This window comes from Populus trichocarpa, chromosome 8 (assembly GCF_000002775.5).
Source record: "Populus trichocarpa isolate Nisqually-1 chromosome 8, P.trichocarpa_v4.1, whole genome shotgun sequence".
Taxonomy (NCBI): Eukaryota; Viridiplantae; Streptophyta; class Magnoliopsida; order Malpighiales; family Salicaceae; genus Populus; species Populus trichocarpa.
The window spans coordinates 3,147,449-3,167,058 of NC_037292.2; the positions used below are offsets into that span (position 1 = coordinate 3,147,449).

Genomic DNA, 19,610 nt, shown 5'->3' on the forward strand with positions numbered 1-19,610 from the left:
GCTTCTGGTACCTGACCAATTGATTAAGGTTTTGATGCATTTGTAGTCTGTCGCATGGCTTTGGTAACTTGCATAGCAAAGGATATATTGCAATTGATTTAGTTTTGGAGACATGTTAGGTGAGCTTGGTTGGTAGCTGTGGAATGTTTTTCTGATGTACTGGTGTGAATAAAGACGGAAGAAGAAGAGGCTAATCCGCATTCTTGCTAATTATTTGGAGATTAGTTAAGCACGGCCCACGGGAGTCATAATTAATTTGAAGAACGCACGGTGAAAATCTAACATGTGGCCGGAATCCAGTGAGCGAATTTCTTTCAACAGCTAAAGTGGGAAGCCAAATGGCATAATTACGGACACCGCAGAGTTTTAGCCTCTTGCAGGACAATTCATGAACTCGAGTGCAAGGTAACTTAACTCTTGTTAACACGGACTATTAGACTCATCGGATGTCTATCCCATAAAAAGCTCATCTGACGTCTTATTTCCGATAGATGCTGTGGTCTCCTTCCCTCCCTCTCAAAAACCATTTCCACGCACAAAACGCATTAACTTCATCCTAACAACATTTGGACCGACCGCAGGAAATTCAAGCTAGGAATTGCTTTTAGTTCCACTCCTGGCAAGACATTTCATAGTCTGGAAATTGTTACCGAATACTACCATATCTTTTTTTTCATAAATAAAATACAAGGGGCGGTGTTAAGCAACGGGAGTTTAGATTTTCAGCTATAATTTGCTAAGAACATTTTTTCCAGCAAGTACTCCAATAACAGTGGACACGAGCCGAGAAGGCTCCCTGTCTTGAAAGCCAGAATTCAGTCCACGTCAAAGGCCTGGTAACCTGGGCCAATACCTTCTGAAACTGTTCCTCCAGGTCCTCCAAGGAGCCAGAGTTGTCAATGACAATATTAGCCTGTGACCTTTTCAAATCCAGGGACATCTGCGCGTTTATTCTATTCCTGGCATCTTCCTCGTTGATTCCGTCTCTTGCCATGAGTCGCTGAAGCTGTGTTTCAGTGTCAACCCCCATACAACAGTAATGGGTTTTGTCCACTTATCCATCTTGGCTTCGAACAGCAAAGGGATGTCTAAGACAATTACCTTATACCCCTTCAACCATAAACTCAAAATTTCCCAAAAGATGCCAGAGGATATATAAGGAGCCAAAAGCCTGAAAGAATACAATAGCCAAGCATAAAAAGGCGTGTAAAGTGCAACTTTTGTGACATTGTTTGATAGAACACTATCTCAATCAAGAATGCCTCGGAAAAATTTAGGCAAGGCCAATAAAGTTTTTTTGGGGGCATAATATCCCAGATACAAAGAAATGACGAGATTAAAAGCTTGAGATTTAACTTGGACATATAATCACATGAATTAGAAATTCACGGGTGTGACTTCACAAATAAAAGGAAAAAGGATATACAACAATCCGCGTCAGGAATGAATGCGAACTGAATTTACTACAACATGCATGCCACGGACATCATGTATGAGCTTCTTAAACTAAAATTAGCTCATTTTTATCCATCTACTAACGATATGTTTCTTGTCAACAAGCAACGAATTTGGTTCTTGTTTCATTTTATAGACAAAAGAAAACCAATGCAAAGTATGATATTTGCATGATTCCTCAAATCATACATCTGCAACTCTAGCCAAATGAACGAGCTTTTTCTCCGAGAAATTTAATATATTCTTTCACGCACGAGTTGAGCCCATATAGCTTAGAGCATAGACATAAAAATATGAATAACTTGAGACCATGTCATTTCATTAAACATTTATTAACTCCAGTCCGACAAGCTAGGACCTAAAAATTAAAATGCAGCCATTCTTTTAGGTACTTCATTTCATAAGTATATTTTCCCTTCCATATGGTCCAAATGCTATAAATATAATTCATCTGTCATTCCTCAAACACACAACACGATACTAATTAAACTGTACCGATTGAGAAGCTGACGCTTCCCGGGGTCAGAAAACACAATCTGGCCCAGCTTGGGCCTATCAACTTCCCCATTAGCTTGCAGTATGTCCTCTCCAAATGCTGCAACCACCCCCTTATATCCACCGGTGCCTTTCCTCAGTACATCCTGCAATCCATTTGATTCATAACCATAACCACAACCAAATCAACTTTAATCGGGAATAATTCTTTCAAGCAGCCATGAAAAGTTATAAAATTTGGCAGTCATGTCCGAATATGATGTAATGTAATAATCAGATTGTGCCATCCAAAACAAGGAATCATTCGTGAAATTTACCAAATAATGAGATGCATGTGCAATGCAACCAAAGCAAGAGATAAGAAAGAATCAAGGGGGAGTACCCACCCGAGCAACAATATCAGCATCAACGACAGGAATGCCATGGGACTTGAAAAGATTAGAGACAGTACTCTTTCCCGATGAGATTCCACCTGTCAATCCCACTATCCTCATTTTCACTCTCACTCAATTTCTGTATTGTCAGTGGTCTTCCTGCCCTTCTGCCCGTGTACATAGATAAATGTATGTAATTAATTAAGCAACATAGCGTAAGAATGCAGTTCCACTTCGGCAATCACGTAAGCATATAGGATTATTTTCAAAACATACTATCATTACTTGAAATCGACTCTAACTTCAACAAATAGATTGCAATGCTCAAAAATCACATGTCGTTTCCTTGTTTCAAACTCTTGGCCTTTAATAATAATGATAATGAAGAAAAATTTGGACACCTCCAGTTTTTAATCTCTAACTTTTTAATTCCAGCCCTATCACTTGCCTAGTTTACATGGAAGATAGAGAAATGACAGCACCAAATGCCCGTTAGTCAATGGTTAGAAGCTGCAGGGTTCAAATCTATAACAAAAGGAACAAAAGTGCAGGGCTAGGAGTTCAAAGTTCAACCAAAAAGATTACATGGACAAGAAGCACACCATGTAGTATATTGATAAAACAAAACACAACAATCAATTTATATGTAATAATAATAATAACAACAACAAATGGCAACACCACCACCTCCTCCACGCACCACCATGCTAGCCTTTGAACCTTTGCCCTCCTGAATTGTGTATCAGCACAAGCCAGTAAGCTACTATGGTGTGTATCAACAATTGGCAAAGGTTCAAAGGCTAGTATGGTGGTGCGTGGAGGAGGTGGTGGTGTTGCCATTTGTTGTTGTTGTTGTTACATACAAAAAAAATTAAGTATTTTAGGATCCTTGTATGTTTGTAAAAGAACAAACTCAAATGTGCTGGAGTTCCACCATGGTGTTCAATGCAGTGTGGCAATGAAGGAATTTAGTATAGGTTAAAGTAAGCGCTTTCACATAATCCAGGTCACTGGTCTATCATGTAGGGCAATAGCAACTATCTCGACATAGAATTGCAACTTGCAGGTTGGATCATGTTGGTCAGTTGTTTAAGTTGAGCTTGTTGCATGAAGCCAAACCAGCCACTAACCAAGATCGGCATGTATATGCAGTAAAAAACAAATGAGCTGATAAAATGAGTCTAGTATGGATTTCCAATCCCATTTTTAAATGCGTGCCAAAAATGTTCTGAAGAGCATGTGTATGGATCAAGTAGTGAAAGGTTCATAGCATCTAAATTCAATATTGGAGACAAAGAAAAATGGGTATAGAGCAGCACCTAGTTCCCCGGTACTAAACAAAAAACCATACCCCAACCAGACTCCTGCTGTTTTTAAATTCAAAACAGAAGTCTTGGGAACAAGTCTCTAGCTTCTGTATTCAGTTTAAACTTAAAAGTGTCCACATTCTCATGTCATCCAACTCAGCATCTCAATTACTGAAACAATTTGCATAAAAATTCAACAAAGCACACCCAACAAGCTCAAAACTCTTAGACCAGATTTCAAAACAAGACAGTGAACCTGGTTTCCATAAACAGACCCCATATGAGCACAAACACTTGATACAGTACAAAATGTAGTCTCACTGAGTTTGATTTACCGAAAGTAAAGAAAGACACCATCGAGCTTGCCCCAATTTGAATAGCTAAAAATCGTAGTGTTCCACGAAACAACAGTACGTACTGGCATTTTATCGAACAGGAAGAGAGCAATGCGTACTAGGTCAATATTTGGCACGTGTGGTCATTGCAATGTTTGTTTTTGGTGTTTGGTAATGGGTCTTGGTTTCTCTAAGAGCACATTTACTATTCACTTTAATCAACAGCAAAAAAACTCCAAACAACAAAAACAAACGACAATATCTCTACCGACCATTAAAATAGAAGCGGGTATTTAACAAATTATCCAATAAGGATTCTTCAAAATAAGGTCGCAAACTTAAACCCCAGAACGTGAAAGAGGGAAGCTTACTTAAGGAGGATGACGAGGAGAAGTGGGATGCGTGGGAGATTTTAGCAGAGATATATTTGAGGAAGACAGTGCTGAAATCTGACGCTAAGCCCGAGTAACGGTCGCCGGAGTGTAGGAACTTTGAGACTCGAGAGAGCCAGGGATGCTTGTCGTGGTTCATATTTGGTAAGGAGGCGTGAACTTCATCTTAGTCCTTATAAAGTCACCAATTTTCCATTTCCACCCTTGTATATTTAAAATCTACAAATCCCACTCTTCTAGTGTTCAGAAGTTTCAGTGTTGCCCCTTACAATCAAAATCCCGTACGTTCTGAATTTGGTAGAACTCATGGTTAATTGGAATTTAAAGTGTTTTTTTTTACATGTCTGGGGATCTAATGGGGGGAAGAGAGAAGATAATTATATGAAAAGGAATCAATCTGTTGTTGGTTAATTAACAGGAAGGGTAAAATTGGTTTCTAAAAACATATTTTTACGTTATAGTCTCGTAAAACTATAGGGAAATTTGAAATTATAAACTTAAAAGTGGAATATTTATGACACTACAACGTAAAAATATAGCCTGCCCAACATAAACTTGAAAGGAATAACGAATGCTCAGTGATTTCATGTTTTCAATTTGAACAAATTATATATATATCAAGAAATCAGCATTCAAACGTTGATATATGTTTCACACTTCAAAAAATTAAAATCAGGTGTCTTGAGATTTACCAAATAATACAAACGTGGATTTAGGTAATTTTTATTTTCAAGTGATTTTTAAAAATACTGAAAAATATTAAATTGATAATTTTTTTATAGTTTGAACGTGTAAATAACAAAAATAAATAAAAAAATCTGGAAAAGAGATCATTTTGACGTGAGAAACAAAATATTAAATTGATATTCTTTTATGTTTTTCGAGTTTTAATGTAAAAGAAAATCATTTAGATGAGTGGTTGAACAAATGGAAAGGAAAGACGTAATTTTAATTGATTTCAAGATCACGAAAATCAAACCATCCAAGACAGAGAAACAAAAAAGGTTCGTGCAAGTTCCAGAACAGTCAAGTTTAAACCAAAATATTAATATCTAAGACTGATAATTGTCACTCAAAACATGTGCACAAAGAGCTAAGGTTATAATGGATTGAAAACAAAAGGTGTAAGGAATTCTACAAAGTTCATTGCTGCTTCTCTTGACTACAGATACCATAAGCACCGCAGCAACACTGGGTCACATCATTTCTTGTGACTTTCTCACGCATCGGCTTACTTTCTTCTTGAACTCGTCTCTATTCTCTCTCCATTGTTTCTGAAGGTGTTCAATCAAGAAAATGTTAAAATGCTGCAGAGCATTGAACAGAATTACTAGGAAAAAAACTATAGTACGATCCTTATATACGCTCAACAAACAATAAAATGCTGCCCATATTGCTGTTGCTGATACAGAATACGATAAGATGTGTAATAATGCAGATAAAGTGTGCTAATTACAGCAAAGTGAAGCATAATTCCAAAAATGTATCAAACTGATTATGCATGGCAACATTAACAAACTGGAATGCACTGGTGATTTTGAAAAATCTTCTTGTAAAAACAATATTTTTGTGTTTATTTCAAACTTCAAATTTTCTCAGTAAAAAAAAATGGTAGGAATAATAGTTGCATGTTTATGTTTATGACAAAATAAATGATATAAAAGATTATACACATACCACAGCACGAATAATAGTTGCATGTTCATGTTTATGATAAAATAAATGATATAAATGATTATACACATACCGCAGCATCAACATTTGCAGGAGATTCGTCATTTGGACTAGAAAGCATTGATATGATGCTTAAAACAATGCTCTCAACCTGCACAAACCAGGACAGTAAATACGACAGGTTAAGGGAAAGAAAGAAGATAAACTCTCAACCAAACAAAAAATAAAGCTCAACACCAAGTAGAGTATTTAGAGGCAATCTGGCCTCTGAACTGTGTTATGCAGTGCTGAGTTGTAAGGTGAACCACATGGAGCTATTTGGCAATCAACTCAATATAATTACATGTTGTGCCTCTAGTTCTTTGCATTCGGAATACATCAGTTGATATTTTCCTTTTGCAAGTGAAATATGTTAAATCTTTTCAACAAAAGTTCTCATAATGTTAACAAGTTGTATTCACTATCAATGAAGACAAAATGATTCCCCAACTCTGCTCGAGTTTAAATCCCCGGCCATATTGTTTACTGATACTACCACCTTTGCTGGCTTCTCCTGAAAGTGAAGAATGGAGAAAGTAAACTTTGAGTCACAAAATTTAAAACCCCCCATCACCTACATGATCTTTTAAACTCAAATTACAAATTTTAATCTTTCCTAAATCAGCCAACTCCAGTGTCGCATGATCGATAGGCTAACCAATACTAAGCAACCCCAGCCTAACTGACCTCTACACGCATGACCTTTTAAAATCAAATTATTATATTTGATCTTTCCTAAATCAGCCAGTCCAGTGTCCCATGTTCCATAGGCTAAAAACAATTAAGCAACCCCAGCCAGAGCAACCTCTTGTAACCTATAGTTGTCCCATGCCAAAAATACAAGCACATAATCTTAGCTAGAATTCAGCCCCTCATAGCTGAGCTGCTTTTAAGTCTAGCAGTCATCTCAATTTTCTGTTCTTATAGATGCTGATTTCTGAGATGCATCTCCAATGCAAACCACCATCACATGGTCATGCCACAAATCAAAATCATGCAAAAGTGCAAAGAGCTCCGATTTTCTATATCCATGTTTCCTCAGGCATTCATCATTCAGAACAGTAAGTTATAAATTGCTTGTCCAGACAATGGAAGCCTTCCAAGGGAGTGGAGAACAGCTTATCTCATGAATATCATGAATACAAAAGGACATCTCCTCTACGCAGCTCTTAGTGTTCACATTCAACACAAACTAAGGGGAAAAAAAACAATTATGAACTGAACTTCCACCCTATGGGTAATACGATAAAGAAAAGGTAGGAAAAAATAAGCATTGTATTTATAAAAACTGCAAGGAATACAATAGATGCAGCAACTGTAAAACATCAAACCACATACTGTATGAACTGGACTCCAGCGCTCAGTAGCAAGCTCATAGCCATTTGGGTCATCACCAGGTGGGTGAAGAATTGATATGCAAACTTTTCCATTGGCATAAACTGTAGTTCGGAGACAGCAACGCTTTAGTAGTTTTGGATTTCAATGTGCATGGATGCATGGATGCAGGAAAGTGCGCACACACAAGTATGAAAAAAGAAAAAGCACCCACCATTCGGATGCCACACCTCTGAGGTAAACCTGACAGTTGGAGGACTCACTGGATAATTCTGTGGAAAGCTCATGGTGGCATTGAAGAACCCCCCTTCACTGTGAGCAGAGTACAAGTTGTTGTTAAGAAACAACATAATCCCACCTAATTGTCCACTAATAATGCAATAAATCGAATGCTCCTAAAAGCTCTGGATATAATTCTAAAAAACAAAATAAAACTCAATTCAACCAGGCCTTAGTTCCAAAAACTAGTTGACGTATATGTAATTGTATCAGCCTTGTCAGGTTACCAGAAAGCACTGGAATGAAACAAAGCAGAAGGCTCGAAATCAATAAAAAAACAGAACGCATTCATGGCTTAATTACGCTCAGGAGGCAATCCAATCGAATAAAGAAAATCTGATGGGCTCAATAACAGCTAAACGAAACGCTAAGGACATTAACACCAACTTTAAGTAAACTTCACAAAAAGAAATCCAAAAATCATGACTGGAAATCAAATAAAACAGAAGCAAATATCCAGACATAAAAGGTGATTCTCCTAGCATCATCAGAACCAGATGACTAATTAAAACCCTAAACCAAATTCAAGCCAAAAGGCAACAATATTTAAAAAACAAAATATTAAAATAAAAAAAGCTGTATAGCCCTGGAATTTCTAAAAAAAAAAAAACTTATTGAATTGATGAATACTCACTATAAGGTATCAGGGGGTCCTATGATTGTAACGTTCCATTCAAACACGTTATTTTCATCAATCAAACCAGCAGAGAATCCATCAACTGGATTCTTGCATAGATCTACAAAATCAATCAACAAGAAAAAATCAACCGTCAAATCAGTATAAAAAAAAAACAGAAAAAACCTAAAAAAGGTAGAAATAGGGGTTGGGTTATTAACTTCTCAGCTGCTTTTGCAGGAGGAGACTTCCTTGAGAAGCGGCCATTGATTCTCTATATGATTAGAGCTAGAGAGAGAAGGGAAGAGAGAGAGAGGCCGAAATGGAAGGGAGGGAAAAAAGATAATTAGGGGAGTATATGTAAGGTAAGGTAAGGCGATGCAGTAAAGTGTAAATCTTTTTGGTTTTGCACTTTGGGTCAGGGATTTTATTTATTTATTTATTTATTTATGTGGAGGAGGAGATGAACACAGAGATTTTGAGTTCTATTTAGGAGCTTGAATCTTTTATATGTGGGTGATGTTGAATTTTCTCTTTTCCTGTTTCAAATTGAAAAGTTTAAGTAGTTTTCGTGATGGAATTTGGAGCCTTCAGAGTATTTGCTTAGCGTTTGTATTTGCCTTTTGTCTCTGTATTGCATGCATGGCAATCAACTGCATAAATTTTATGGTATTTAATGAATAATTAGAGATGTTTTATTAATTATTTTTTAAAATTTATTAAAAAATATATTTAGAATAAAGAAATTCTAGATAAAAATCTTTTTTTTTTACTTTAAGTAGTTTATAGATTTCATCTTTTATTTTTTTGTGTTTTTTTTTCAAGTAAAATTTAAGAAATAATAGGTTAGTTTTCATTATTTATTAGTCAACATATTTCCTTTAAACAATCATTGTTTTCTCTCGACTTTCACTTGCTTAGGTTAAATTTATCTTCAAATAGATCTCAAATAAGACATCTACTTGATATATTCTTTCAAAATTCAGTGGATAAATCAATTTACATGTCACGTCAATCAAGCTCTCAGGAATTATTATTTAATAAGTGGAGATCTCTGTTTATCCAAGCTCATTTGAGTCCCCATTGTCGTAAACAAATACCAATAAAATTGTTTCAAAGGGAAAATTTAAAATCTACCCAATTAAATTGAATAATTCTTATTATTTAGAGAGTATTTGGTATTTTTTTAAAGTGTTTTTTTTATTGAAAATAATTTATTTTTTATTTTTTATATCAACATATTAAAATCATCAAAAAAAAATATTTATATAATGTTTTTTTAAATAAAAAAATTAAAATACTTTAAAAAACAGGTTCAATTATAAAAACAAATCTTTTTTAAACCAAACGCTACCGAACCTCGCATCAAAAAATAAATAAATCTATTTTTCTGGCCCTTTTTCTTAAGATTCATAGAGTTTACATGTAAATGAAAACGAAAGAAGAAAAGCGTAGGGCAGAATTATTTTTTATTTACCATCCCCAGTTAAATTCTTTATATTTTTCTAAAAAGCCAATTGATGTAAGAACAAGGTAGTCGTCTTCCTTGCAAATTTTCCAGAAATTAATGCCGACTGCCAAGCAGCTTACCGAGCTCTTCAGTACATCCCTCTTGGGTCAATTTCTCCCATGCTCCACTTGATAGTCAATGAGTCAAGCTTGGACCATTACAAGCTCTGCATTTTGAAGACCATAATCCAACTCATAGCTCCAACACAAGCCCCCTTGGGAAAAAGACCTTCCAGCCTAGGACCTTTTTACAGTCAAAACCCAGATTCCACGCAATTATCAGTTTTTATAATATTCATATTTTATTTATTATTCATGCGGTTAAAAAAAATAGATACCATTTATTATTCAATATATATATATAGGTTTGACAATATCAGTAACTATAAAAAAAATACCCACCCATTCTATTTGATATTCATCATATTCTGAAATAAATCCCCATCCCTAATGTCAAGATATTACTTCAATGATTTAGCTGCAAGCAAGACATTTAACTGCTAACGTTAACAATGCTGTATCAATAAGTGAATGACTCGACCATTTTGTATCCTAGTTGAACAGTGAGTTGTGCAATAACTTTCCAACCTAGTATAACAAAGTCTCAGTACAAGTTAGCCACGTTTCTAAAGAATTATTTCTAATGAAATTTTATTTCAGAGCTGTCTTGGGGGGGGGGGGGGGGAATAATTGCATGTAATCTCATCAAGGTTATTGTCATATGTATCATAGAAGAAAGAATGAAAGGAGTATTATAAGTAAACTACTATTGTACTTGTTTCAGCATAAAGAAAATAAAATCATTAAGATACAAAGAAACCAATGAAGTTCATACAACTCCACGAAAAGCCAAGTTCAAAACCATATATAGATATCCAATACTGATAGCTATCACCCCAAGATATGCACAGAAGGTGCAGGTTACAACGAATTCTAAATGGTTCACTGAAGGGTCTGATGGCCACCAGTTCTTCCCTTGATTAAGATATGCAGAAGCTATGCAGCAATATATAGTGTCACAACATTTCTTGAGATTTTCTAACACATCGACTTACTCTCTTCCTGAACTCCTCCCTGCTATCTCTCCATTGTTTCTGAGGTTATTGTACAATTCAAGGCATTGTGTTATAAAAGCAGTGGAGCATCAACCAGAACAATAGAAATAAAAAAGGTGCATGATCCAGTCATAAATGAATAATCACAAGACAATGAAGCATCTCATGTCCAATAAAATGCGTACAACTCTATGCGATGAGATATGTAATGAGACAGTTAACCTATTCCTATCATGATAAAGGTCAGGCAGAATGCAACTCGGATATTCTTCATACACAACATTGAAATTCTTCAAGGGATTAAAATATTTATTTGAAACATTCGATCCAAAACCCAGCTCAATATACTTACTCAAGAAACTATTGAAATGGAAGTAGCCAAAATATGAAATACTACACCTACCGCAGCATCAACATTTGCAGGAGACTCGTCGTTAGGACCGGAAAGCATCGATATAATGCTCAAAACGATGCTTTCAACCTGCAAAACAGAATCACATGAAGTCAACCTGGATTCAGTAATAACAAGGCCTCAACTTAAAAGGGCACAAAAAAGCACCAAGTAAAAGATTTACGGAAGAACAATATGCCGTGATGCAAAAGACCACAATCTTGGTTTTGAAAGGAACACAAAAAACACGACATTATCATTAGGAATCAGATTAAGTTCGTGCATATAAAAAGAGAGGACACATACACCATGCAATCCTAGCATCAGCTATAAGCAATTTCAATCCTTCTGCCTCTAATTTTCCCTCAAGCAAACTCAATAAAACATCGCATCGCCTCTGCTGGCCATCCTTCTGATTAATTTTTTCTCCCTGCTAATAAGACTACTATATGTAACCTTCTTTTCTCTAGTCTTCCTTCTCTTATAGGGCTCTATGGGATTGAAGTATGACTATTCATGTTTTTCTTCTGCACTCAAATATGTTCATTGTTTCAACAGCATTCCTGAAATTGAAAGTCACATGGATAAAATCCATATGACTCCCATTCCATGCTGCCCGGGTTTCCCTCCATATTTATTGCATAAACCTAATTATAGTTTTTCAATTTTTCCCAGATTGTCTGGATTACTTTTTCACATGTCCAATAAGCCATGCAATGCTAACCAACCCCGACAAAGTGACCTCTTGTAAGCTAAAGTCGCGTCAGGGCTCAGGGAAAAGCACCTCAATCTGGGCTAGGAATTAGCCACTCAGAACTGAAATGCAATTCAGTCTTGCAGTCATCTCGAGTTTCTCTCTTTATAGTTGCCCATCACCAATAAGCACTGCCAACCAGAACCACCATCACATGATCACGCCATAAAGTGGATTAAAATCATGCATGAAAGCAAAGAGTTACCATGCACATCTCTCCAGACATTCTTCCTTATCCATGAACCAAATGGTAACTTAGAACTGCAAGTGGCAAATCATTATTCAAACGCTTGCAGCCTTCGTGGTAGATGTTAGATAGGAGCACAAAAAAGCATGTCACATAGAACAAAAAAAACATATGGTTGATAGAATTTCACAGGGCAGCTTCTTAGTGTTCACAACAAATGCAAACAAAGAAAACAAACAATACTCAAGCCAAAATACCACCTATGGCTGATAGGATAAACCAAAAAAAAACAAGAGAAAGTAAGCTAAGTGCTCATAACAGCCAGAAAAAAGAAATATCACATACAGTATGGACTGGACTCCAGCGCTCAGTTGCAAGCTCATAGCCGTTTGGGTCATCACCAGGTGGATGAAGAATCGATATACAAACCTTTCCGTCTGGGTAAACTGCAGTTCAGAGAGATTGCAATATACAATGGAAACATGTCGAAACGCATCCCACTCCCGAATCCCAAAATAAAAAAGTAGCTAAAGTATGAATATTCATATTGGATTGAAAATAACAGAAGAAAAGCACTCACCATTCGGATGCCACATCTCTGAGGTGAACCTGACTGTTGGAGGACTATTTGGATAGTTCTTTGGAAAGCTCATGATGGCATTGAAGAAACCCCCTTCACTGTAACAAGAGAATTGCTTGTTAACAAACAACATGTAATATAATTTTAACTGAGCCTTAGTTTCAAACTCGTTGCCATAATTTGCATGTTAAAAAGTTCCGCATAAAATTCTCCAGAAAAAAAATATAATATAATTTGAACTGAGCCTTAGTTTCAAACTAGTTGCAGTTGGCCACAGCTACCCTTCTTCTCCTCATCCGGATCATGACATGTAAGATTTGACTACATTGACGTAGGCCATCAACCTACCCTGAACCTATAACCGACTAAGGATCAGCTAGACTAAGCGCATGTATATATATGCTTGTGTGGCCGGCTGGTTAGGGAAAAGAGAGAAGGGAGAATTTTTGTGAGTTTATACTAAATCCTTCCATTTCTCTTGGAAAACTCATGTGTTAGGCTAGTTTTAATGAGGATTTAAAGAAGTAAACACCTAAACACCATACTAGAAGAGATGTGGGAGAGAAATTTTGTGAGAAGCTCATCCCATTAACGAACTCGACTTTTTTTCCTCCAAAAAAACACACCAAAAAGAAGGAAACACCCAGCTTCGCAGTGTCTTAAGTATAGAAGCATATATATCCAGCTATAATATCAGCCCTGGCAAGTTATCGGAGAGGACTAGAATGAAACGAAAACTAGACCGAAGACCATATAAACAGAGGATTCGTAGATAGATGATTTAATCAAGTCCAGCTAATCATCCGATTAAACCACCAACCAGTTAATCATTGCCCTCTAGGTAGCTTCTCAAATAGTAAACCAGAATCATCGCTCAAAATCAACAAACCATTAGACTTCAAACTGAAAGAAAACATGAAGCCATCATCGTGGAGCAAATATCAAGAACATCATCAGCATCAACATCAGACAATCAAAACCCATACAGTAGATCCATACAGGGAAAAAAAAACACGATCCTTGAAAAATATGAACAATTATCATAATCCTAGAACCAATTAAAACATCTAAAGATCAAAACTTTTTATTCACGGAAAAAAAAACACGATCCTTGACCGAAAAATATGAACGATTATCATAATCCTAAAACCAATTAAAACATCTAAAGATCATAACTTTGTATTCCTAAATACTACTCACTATAAAGTATCAGGGGGTCCCATAATTGAGACGCTCCATTCAAACACGTCGCTTTCGTCAACCAAGCCAGCAGAGAATCCATCAACGGGTTTCTTGCAGAGATCTGGAAAATCAACCAGATACGTTAAAAGATCAAAACTTGAAAGAAAAACATGACAAATAACCCGATTCAAAATCATTGATTTTTTTTTTACCTCTCAATTGCTTTTGCAACAGGAGACTTGCTTGCGACGCGGCCATTGATTAGAGCGAGAGAGGGACAGGGCCGCGATAGAAGCGAGCGTGGGTGAAGAGGATTAATCAGTGATTAAGAGAGAGAGAGTATTTTATATAAATCATTTGATTCTTTTCTCTGTTTAGCAACTTGCTTTTGGTATTTATAGAGGGGGCGAGGTCCAAGTAAAGAAAGGGAAAATTGACTTTTATCTGGTCACCCTGCTGAAGGAAACCAAATCTATATGGGTAGGCCACGTAGGATTATTTCTCCATTTTTTTGGTGAACTGTATTTTTTATCCTTGTAAATTCATAATGCTTCACTTTTGCCTTCATAGTATACTATTTTCCAGTTTTACCTCCGTAGTTTTTAAAAGTTCCAGTTTTACTTTCTATTACTGAATAATCAACAAAAAACTTACCTTTCGTGTATTTATTCCATTTTTTCTTATATTTCTCTTAATTTTTCCTTTCATATTTTTAATATCTCATAAAACACTTAAAAAACATAAAAATCAAAACCAAATTCAAGAACTAGACTATGGTACAATTGAAATGCTTCGAAAACTATAAAAAATAGCTGAGGAGTTTCAAATTAGAGATGGAAGTGGGACGTTGGTGAATTTACATGGACAAGAACAAAGCTTGTCTGTTTCAGGGGAAAAAAAAAAGGGAATTGGAGATTCTAGTTACTGAAAGTGGCCGGTGACACTCTAGCAGCTTCATTAGGATGGCAGTAGAGGTCGGCATGTATACGCGTCTAGGGAAGCAAATGTGGAGGAAGATCACGGAGTAAGATTATTGTGCGAAGGTGGATGTGGAGGCAGCACGGCGGAGGGTGAAGGGGGAGATCCTATGGTATATTTCAAGCAACAGTGATAAACCATTAATTATTCTTTGAAATCTAGTTTGCTCAGGAAAACAGCCTACTCTGTTTAAAAAGAGACACGTAAACAAGGGAAATTTCTGGTATACAAAGTAAATTAATCGTATCTAATTAGTTAATTTCTTGAAATTACTTTGAAACAGGAAATAAACACAGTTATAAAATATAATAAAATTCATAAAAAATTCACGTCCCACTAGAAATAATAAAATATCTTCATCAAAAATTTATCTACCGTAGTTAGACATGTTTATTTCTCATGAGCTTCGGTGGGTAACTAATAAAAAATTATTTGTTATTCCATATGCATCATAAAAATAAAATAAAACAAGAAATTAAAATTTAATTTGAACCTGATAGATATTAACCCAACTCGAATAAATAGATATTTTTTTATAGATTCCTCATTCGATTAGCAGTGACTAGGATATAAATACTATCAATCCCGACCCAAAACCCTCCTAAACCTAAATTACATACATGTGTGTGTTTTTGTAACATTTATATTTTTTAAAATACAATATGATACATGCATATATTATAAAACACATGTATAATATTTATAATTTTTATCCATGTGTGTGTATATTATTTTATTTTTTATTGAGTAATAAATAATATTCAGATAATAAATACCCATATAGATGCTTAAAACCTGAATAAAATTCATGATTCATTAGAAATAATAAGAATATATTTCTACATGGAATTTTTCTATCATTTTTTGTGTATATTCTTTAAAAAAATGAATATCAAAAGATAACTAATATGATATTCAATCAACGAGGACATTTCTCGCGGATCTAGAAACCTTTTATATTTTATCCTTCGTGTCCAAATATATGGATATACTGTTATTATATTTATAAATTTGTCATCTTGTTGTAATATGTTTATGTATTTTAACCTGCATGGATTATTATTATTATTATTATTATTTTCATCGCTTGCAATCAATTTTACACACTTTCATTGTCGGATTTGTTTCAAATAATAAACTGTAGGCTTTTATCTACTTCAAAAATATATTTTTTTTTCTGCAGACCCCGTTAAAGATGAGCACAAAAATTAATAATCATCTCTAAACCAATACGAGAATTACATAAAAATATAGCTCGAGAGTCGGGACTAGAGAATATGATGAATCGGTCGAGTTTTGCTCAACTTGATTTCGATCAAGAATATCTAAATCTATCACATGAATTTATCTTCAGTCCAGTTGAATCAGGCTGGACGAGGAACATTTCCACTTCCAAGGGTACCAACTATATATACTCTCGACCTGATTTTTTGTTTACTTTTTTATAGATCAGAATCGTAAAATATAAGATCTAAGTTTAAAAGATAAATTATTACATGTGAATCATAGAATCTTAAAATATAACATAAACTTTAAATCTATCCACAAAAGCCATGAAAATATTTTACAAGTAATGGGATAAAAATTCCTATATTATATTTAAAAACAAAATTACAACTTCATAAAATAAAATAAAAAACCGTTAAAAAAACGAGTGAAAGTCGGCCATGGCGAACCCTTTATTAACCTTTATACCCGACTCCAAATAACCCTACTAAATATATATATTTTAAAATTTAAAATTTATAAAATTAATTAAAATATATACAAGTTAGTCTTGATATTAATATTAATAATAATTTACATACTATAGTCAAATGAATATCCACTCTCATCACCAACGTTTGTTTATAGAGTTATTTGATTACTAGCGCGAGGTTTGGTGTCGTAAATTGAACTAGCTTTTATGTTGATGGGTGCAGTTCGGCTGTTCGGGTTTATCTGGTGATTGAAAATACGATTAAAATTATGTTTTTTTTAAAAAAATTATATAATTTTAAATTATTTTAATATACTAATATTAAAAATAATTTTAAAAAATAAAAAAATATTTTAAACCATAATTATTACTAGAATTTCAAAATCATGTAACGTAAACAGATCTGGAAAAGCGTGTCTGCGAGAAAGCAGCTGTTCTGTCCCGAACAGATAATATGTCGCGCTGTAAATACAACCGACAAATATTAATTGGCATTTTTGGCTTCCCTCCTATGATATTTGTCAAGGATCATTTACCAGCTTACCATTCATAGGGTTTTGCGTTGCTGAGATTTCTTGCCAGAACTAATAAATGATTGTGACATTAATTAAAGACGGTTGATTGATGCCATCCAAGTATCCGTTCATTAATTTCTTCGTTTCATTTCTCCTTCTGTTTACTCCTTCCCTTCTCATGCTTTTTTATCTTCTAGCTATTTTTTTTTTTTAATCTGGAATGTTCGGGCCAGCTTACACGTACCATAACTAATCTCCGGATTCACTAAACACCCTGTAAGCCCAGTAGACAGGTAAGACACTGCGAGAGTGACAGGCGTGCACGTTGAGGCTCGAACCAGGTGACAGAGGCAAGAAAACCTTACCTCTGCTGCTGGGCCAGAAGTCTTGGTGCACGTAAAAAAAAATCAAATCCATCACGGACCAGACTATTACAGGGACAAGTCCTGTTGATTGGATCCCGTGCAACCATCTTTAACCAGAGTTGTCCTTCTTTTTCTTCTTCTTCTTCTTCAATTGCTAATAATACTATTTCACAAAGATTGAAAACAAGAAAAACACATGATTCAAGAATTATTTCAAGTCCCTGGATTGCTGTACCTATCAATAATTCCTATATCGATCGCATGATTCACTAACTCGTCATTTTTATGGTGAAAATCACGTTTCTTTAAATTTTAATTTTTTTAATATATTAATATAAAAAATATTATTTTAATATATTTTTAAAAATAAAATATTTCAAATCATTATCACTATCATAATTTCGTGATGAAAACCACACAGACCGTTTTATCACCGAAGTCCGTGATTCATCCCACCTTAAAGCTCCATCTCGTGGAAGAGGTATGGTTGGTGTTTTCAGCTTTCCACCTTACAGTACTACAATTTATTCTAAAAAAAAATAAAAATTACAGGGGTGTATGTGAATGTGCTAATAGATAATTTTTAAAAAGTATATCGTTTAAAAATAATTAAAATAATATTTTTTTATTTTTAAAATTTCATTTCTGATTTAACCAAAAAATAAAAAAACATGTTAAAACTCAATTAAATTATTTTTTTTCCCCACTGCCATCAACACAAATTCATACCAAACATGTGGCAGCTGTCTAAGGTAGTGGACGCAATCATGATTTTTAGTATATGCAACCGTGAAAGTTCGGCTCCACCCTCCCAGAGTCGTGTCAAGCCTCGATCACCATCCATCGTCCGCAAATCTGATATCTTCAAGCATTAGCTCGTCCATCAGAGAACCAGCAATCCCACTTTTTTCCTGCAGGGCCGGCCTTGACAGTGATGACTGCGAATGTCTTTTCAGCTAGAATTTGGATATCTACCACCCAAATGTGCGAAGTTATGCTTGTGTGGAAGAATCTCTCTGTGTTTCTTCTTGAAATGGAGGATTTGGCACGGTTGTTTTCATCTCTTTTCTTATACGGTTCTTGAAATTGACATGGTTTGTACTCATGTAACGTGGGAGGTATGGCAAGACATGTATGCAAACATCATGGCCCGGAGGCAGGCAACAAGGAAGACAGCCCACCCCATTCTTCTTTAATGCCTTCTTTTGACCTGATCTATGAATTATGGCCAACCACTTCAAAAGTTCAAAGATTTTCTTTCGTCTCTCTCAAAAGCAAATCAAGATATGGCGCTAGCCTATAGCTTTTTGAGTGCAAACTTGACACGGAACATTTGGGCTTTTTACGGGTGCAAAAATAGGTGAAAGGTTAGACCTAGCCCTCACCCATTTTTTCAATCTATATATATATAAAAGTTAAAAATCTTATTTTTTAATATAATATATAAATTTTTATCTTATTATTATTAACGAATGGTTCTTATAATCTTATATATGGATTTGAAGTTTAAAATTTATTTTATGAATTTATAATTAATTGATAAAAATATTGTTTATTTTTTAAGTTTAGATTTCATTTTTCAAAATTTGATTTAAAAAATAATAAAAAAGTAGCCAATGAATATGATCTAATTAAAATCCTATTTGTTTTCTGTTTCAAAAATATTTAAAAATAAATAACTTTTTTTATTTTTTTTGCTTTAAATAAATTTTTTGATATTTTCAAATTATTATTTCAATATATTAACATAAAAACAATAATATTTTTAAAATAATATTATTTCAAGTCAGAACAAAATCTATCTCTAAGCCGATCCTGTCATATCTAAGTCTCCGGGGGGTTGACGGAATCATGAATTTGACATGGTGAAATTGTTTGGCGTGCGAAGGGATTTTCTATTGTTGAATAGTCAGCAGTGCTTGAATCCAGAACTAAAAGCAAAATGCACTGTACAGGGGGGGGGGGGGGGGGCGGCAACTCTCATTTGCGTTTCCATGGGCCTAATGTTCAAAAGCTGTAGACTGGTTGAAAGTTTGTCAGACAACATAGGCTTGGAAGGCCCATGAATAAAAAAGTAAAAAACATTAAATTCAT

General features: G+C 34.8%; 2 protein-coding genes and 1 pseudogene across 2 annotated transcripts; all 3 read right to left on the reverse strand.

Moving 5' to 3' along the window:
* Positions 1-585: 585 nt before the first annotated feature.
* On the reverse strand, positions 586-4,331 carry LOC18101391 (dephospho-CoA kinase-like; annotated as a pseudogene).
* A 1,055-nt stretch (positions 4,332-5,386) lies between these two features.
* On the reverse strand, positions 5,387-8,765 carry LOC7469818 (ubiquitin-conjugating enzyme E2 7). The gene is made up of 6 exons (XM_002312049.4): positions 8,523-8,765; positions 8,320-8,422; positions 7,621-7,718; positions 7,410-7,510; positions 6,106-6,183; positions 5,387-5,632 (listed from the first exon to the last, which is right to left on the reverse strand). Exons 1-6 carry the CDS (start codon positions 8,566-8,568, stop codon positions 5,555-5,557), a joined length of 504 nt encoding a protein of 167 aa, XP_002312085.1. The 5' UTR covers positions 8,569-8,765; the 3' UTR covers positions 5,387-5,554.
* A 1,774-nt stretch (positions 8,766-10,539) lies between these two features.
* LOC7469819 (ubiquitin-conjugating enzyme E2 14) lies at positions 10,540-14,340 on the reverse strand. The gene is made up of 6 exons (XM_002312050.4): positions 14,172-14,340; positions 13,978-14,080; positions 12,778-12,875; positions 12,543-12,643; positions 11,269-11,346; positions 10,540-10,904 (listed from the first exon to the last, which is right to left on the reverse strand). Exons 1-6 carry the CDS (start codon positions 14,215-14,217, stop codon positions 10,827-10,829), a joined length of 504 nt encoding a protein of 167 aa, XP_002312086.2. The 5' UTR covers positions 14,218-14,340; the 3' UTR covers positions 10,540-10,826.
* Between the last annotated feature and the right edge of the window lie 5,270 nt (positions 14,341-19,610).

What these genes read in the sequence shown, in the direction of transcription:
- LOC7469818 (XM_002312049.4), bottom strand. Translation starts at nt 8,568, where the DNA reads ATGGCCGCTTCTCAAGGAAGTCTCCTCCTGCAAAAGCAGCTGAGAA. An exon ending in AGAGGTGTGGCATCCGAATG is followed by an intron (nt 7,511 to 7,620) that starts GTGGGTGCTTTT and finishes TCCGAACTACAG; the next exon opens with TTTATGCCAATGGAAAAGTT. An exon ending in CTGCAAATGTTGATGCTGCG is followed by an intron (nt 5,633 to 6,105) that starts GTATGTGTATAA and finishes GAACACCTTCAG; the next exon opens with AAACAATGGAGAGAGAATAG.
- LOC7469819 (XM_002312050.4), bottom strand. Translation starts at nt 14,217, where the DNA reads ATGGCCGCGTCGCAAGCAAGTCTCCTGTTGCAAAAGCAATTGAGAG. An exon ending in GTTGCAAAAGCAATTGAGAG is followed by an intron (nt 14,081 to 14,171) that starts GTAAAAAAAAAA and finishes TTGATTTTCCAG; the next exon opens with ATCTCTGCAAGAAACCCGTT. An exon ending in AGAGATGTGGCATCCGAATG is followed by an intron (nt 12,644 to 12,777) that starts GTGAGTGCTTTT and finishes TCTGAACTGCAG; the next exon opens with TTTACCCAGACGGAAAGGTT.